Here is a 3,370-nt window from a genome sequence, read left to right as displayed (position 1 = left end):
GTCTTTTCATCCTAACCGTCTTTCCACCCAGGCCTCTTTTCCCAACCCACATATATCTACATATATCTTCTCATTTCCAGGTGACTTCTCACTGGAGCGGAAGGAGGTTCCAGAAACAAGTCCCCCCACCCCGCAGTTCTTTCCCTACCGCCCCTTTCCCACCCCCGGCGGCGGGAAGGAAGGGTGGGGGAGGGGCCGGGGTTCATACCGCAGTCTCCCCCTTGCTGCTGTGGCTGAGTCTGTGGTAGAAGCGGCGCCACGACTGCAGGGTCTTGCCCGACCAGATCCAGAAGCCAGTGGTGATGCCGACGATCATGGTCATCAGGTACTTGATCATGAAGACGGTGAAGTCGGGGCTCATGGGCGGGAAGTGGCCGGGCGGGCAGGGCACCGCGTAGCTCTTGCACGTCTGCAGGAGCCAGGTGCGTTCCCAGTGTTCGCGGAAGGCCTGCTCATAGAAATAGCAGGCCAGAACGATGGTGGCCGGCACCGTGTAGAGCACGCTGAAGACGCCGATGCGCACCATCAGCTTCTCCAGCTTCTCGGTCTTGGTGCCGTCGTGCTTCATGATGGTGCGGATGCGGAAAAGAGACACGAAGCCCGCCAGCAGGAAGGACGTGCCGATGAAGAGGTAGACGAACAGGGGCGCCAGCACGAAGCCCCGCAGCGCGTCCACGCTGGACAGGCCCACATAGCACACCCCGCTGAGCAGGTCCCCGTCCACCTGGCCCATAGCCAGGATGGTGATGGTCTTGACAGCGGGCACCGCCCAGGCGGCCAGGTGGAAGTACTGCGAGTTGGCCTCGATGGCCTCGTGGCCCCACTTCATGCCGGCCGCCAGGAACCAAGTGAGCGACAAGATGACCCACCAGATGGAACTGGCCATGCCGAAGAAGTAGAGCACCATGAAGAGGATGGTGCAGCCCTCCTTCTTGGTGCCCTGCGCCACCGTGCGGTAGCCGTCGTCGGAGAAGCGCTCCACGCACACCGCGCGGTCTTCCAGCAGGAAGCCGGCCACGTGCGCCACGGCCACCATGAAGTAGCAGCCTGACAGGAAGATGATGGGCCGCTCCGGGTAGCTGAACCGCCGCATGTCCACTAGGTAGGTGAGCACGGTGAAGAGAGTCGAGGCGCAGCACAGCACAGACCACACGCCCACCCAGAGGCGGGCGAAGCGCCTCTCCTCCTCCTTAAAGTACATAAGGCCATTGGCGCGGCCCGGCTCGCAAGGGGCGCCGCAGTCGCGCTCGCCCAGGAAGCGGTAGCCCAGGTAGGGGGGCACCTTGAGCTGGCGGGGGCACGAGAAGGGGAAAGCGGAGCGGCCCCGGCCGTCGGCGGCCCCAGGAGGCAGCGCGGTGAAGGGCAGGTCGGGCAGGTAGGGTGCGGTAGGGTAGGCGGTGGGGCCGCCGCCCGCGCCCCCGGAGCCGTCCGACGTGTTTTGGCCCACGCAGATCTCGCCAGCGCCGTGCACGGGGAAGTTCTCGCAACGCAGCCGCTCAGGCCATTGGAAGCCGAACTTGTTCATGAGTGCTTCACAGCCCTGGCGGGCACGCTCGCACAGAGAGCGGCACGGAGGGATGGCCTTGTCGAGCACCGTACACACGGGTGCGTACATGGAGCAGAGGAAGAAGCGCAGCTCGGGAGAACACTGCACCTTCACCAGCGGGTAGAACTGGTGCACCTCGAGGCCCGCCTCCTCTTGGTTCGTGTGACCCAGCAGGTTGGGCAAGATGGTCTGGTTGTAGGCGATGTCCGTGCACAGAGGGATGGAGATGGGCTGGCAGAAGCCGTGGTCTGGCACTGAGATGCCCTTCTCCCCGTGGTACGGCTGCGCCCCGGCGCCCGCGGGCAGTGCGCCCAGCAGCGCCAGCACCAGGGTGCAAAGGTCCAGAGGCAAGCGCGACACCGCCGCGCAGGAGCCCCGCATCGCCGGCCGCGGGTGCAGCGGCACTCTCAGCCCGAGAAACGCGACCAGGCAGCCGAGAGAGGCTGGGATCGGGGGAGGCGCCGCTGCGCCGGGCGCATGAGAGTCCTCCCGGCGCCGGGGCTGGGCCGTGGGCGGCGCGGAACAGAGGGCGCTGCAGCTGGGGTGCTCCCGCCACGGGGGCGCCGCCGCCTCCGCCCAGCACTGGCGCAGCCGCCGGGGGTCCAAACTCGTCTCGCTGGGCTGGGGGCGCAGATGGGGGGCCGCCTTCTCCTCTTGATGCGACGTAACGGTGCGGCTTTTTCTGCGGCGAGGAGCAACAAGCGTCTCCGGTTACCCTTCAAAGTTTGCCCAAGTCTCCCGACTCACTGAGCTCAATAGGGCGCGCGCCGCACCCCCACACTAAGTCTGGCCCCCGGCAGGCGAGAGCCCGGCGCCCCCGCTTGCTAGCCAAAGCCGCCGCCTCAACGGTGCTGCTCCGCCTCCTCTCCTCGAGGCTCCGCTCGCCGCCGCCTCCTCCTTCGCCTCCTTCTCCGCTCCTTGCTCCTTCTACAGCCCCAGAAGCTTGGCTCCAACTTTCAGCCAAACGGCTAATTCTCGCTCTGAGTCCGATCGGCGTCTTGGAGCCAAGAGCTCGGCGAGTTCTTTTAAGAAATCCAGTCACACTGCGTCCGAGGCTGCGAGGTCCTGGTGCCCGCGGCCTGGGCCTGGCCTCTCCAGCCCCGCGCAACTCTGAGCGGTGAGGGAGCGCTGCCCGCCGGGAGGGAGCGCAGAGTAACGCCTCGGAGCCGCGCAACTCTACAGAAGAAGCGTCGGGCTCTCAGGGTTCCGGACCGCCCCGCCCCCTCCCCTCCCCCCATTCACAAACCACTCCGGGGGCGGGCCCTCGAGCTCCAGGGAGGCCCAATAGCAGCCTTTGTTTTCTGTGTGACTGCCTTCGGATTGGGTGGAAGTCGGAAGGGGCGGGCAAGGGAACGAGAGAGGCTAGGTCTGCGGAGCTCTGGGCGGATTCCTGAGGGGAGGGGCAGGGGGCTGGGAGGGAAAAGTTAAGAAAAACTTTTACCCTGAATTCACTGGGGGGAGGGGGTAGAGAAGCGCACCAGAAAGGGAATTTGCTTGAAATATTTGTTCCTTAGTGTTCCGGGTACACTAAAATACAGATTCCTGAACAGAAGGGCGCACCGGGCAAGGCTTTTGCATGGAGAGGTTGAGAATAAGAGTAGCGCCTCCCCGGAGAGAGACGCGACCCGGAGTCGTGTTTAGCACTCCTTGGGCTGAAAATGCTTGATTTGGCGAGGGGCTTTTAGGTGACAGGTTCGGAATGTGGGATTCGGAATGGGGCAAGAAATGGGTGCGCCTCGCGGATTGCTTTTCTCTCGGCAGACTTAGACCAAGTGAGGCCACAATCCCCGCTCACCCCCTCTCCGGGTTGTAAAAAGGAGGAGG

The 3,370-nt window shown here is 64.5% G+C and overlaps 1 protein-coding gene across 2 annotated transcripts; it reads right to left on the bottom strand.

Moving 5' to 3' along the window:
* Nucleotides 1–202: 202 nt before the first annotated feature.
* On the bottom strand, nucleotides 203–2,025 carry FZD7 (frizzled class receptor 7). 2 transcript variants are annotated; one of them, XM_068968812.1, is made up of 2 exons: nucleotides 1,997–2,025; nucleotides 203–1,877 (listed from the first exon to the last, which is right to left on the bottom strand). In XM_068968812.1, the coding sequence occupies exons 1-2, from the start codon at nucleotides 2,023–2,025 to the stop codon at nucleotides 203–205; spliced, it is 1,704 nt and encodes a 567-aa protein (XP_068824913.1). The 2 variants fall into 2 exon arrangements, with proteins under 2 accessions (XP_068824913.1, XP_068824912.1); XM_068968811.1 differs by lacking the exon at nucleotides 1,997–2,025 and having other exon boundaries at nucleotides 203–1,927.
* Between the last annotated feature and the right edge of the window lie 1,345 nt (nucleotides 2,026–3,370).

Source organism: Capricornis sumatraensis, chromosome 3, assembly GCF_032405125.1.
Source record: "Capricornis sumatraensis isolate serow.1 chromosome 3, serow.2, whole genome shotgun sequence".
NCBI lineage: Eukaryota > Metazoa > Chordata > Mammalia > Artiodactyla > Bovidae > Capricornis > Capricornis sumatraensis.
The sequence above is the reverse complement of the archived record's forward strand: the minus strand, read 5'-3'. Positions and strand labels throughout refer to the sequence as shown.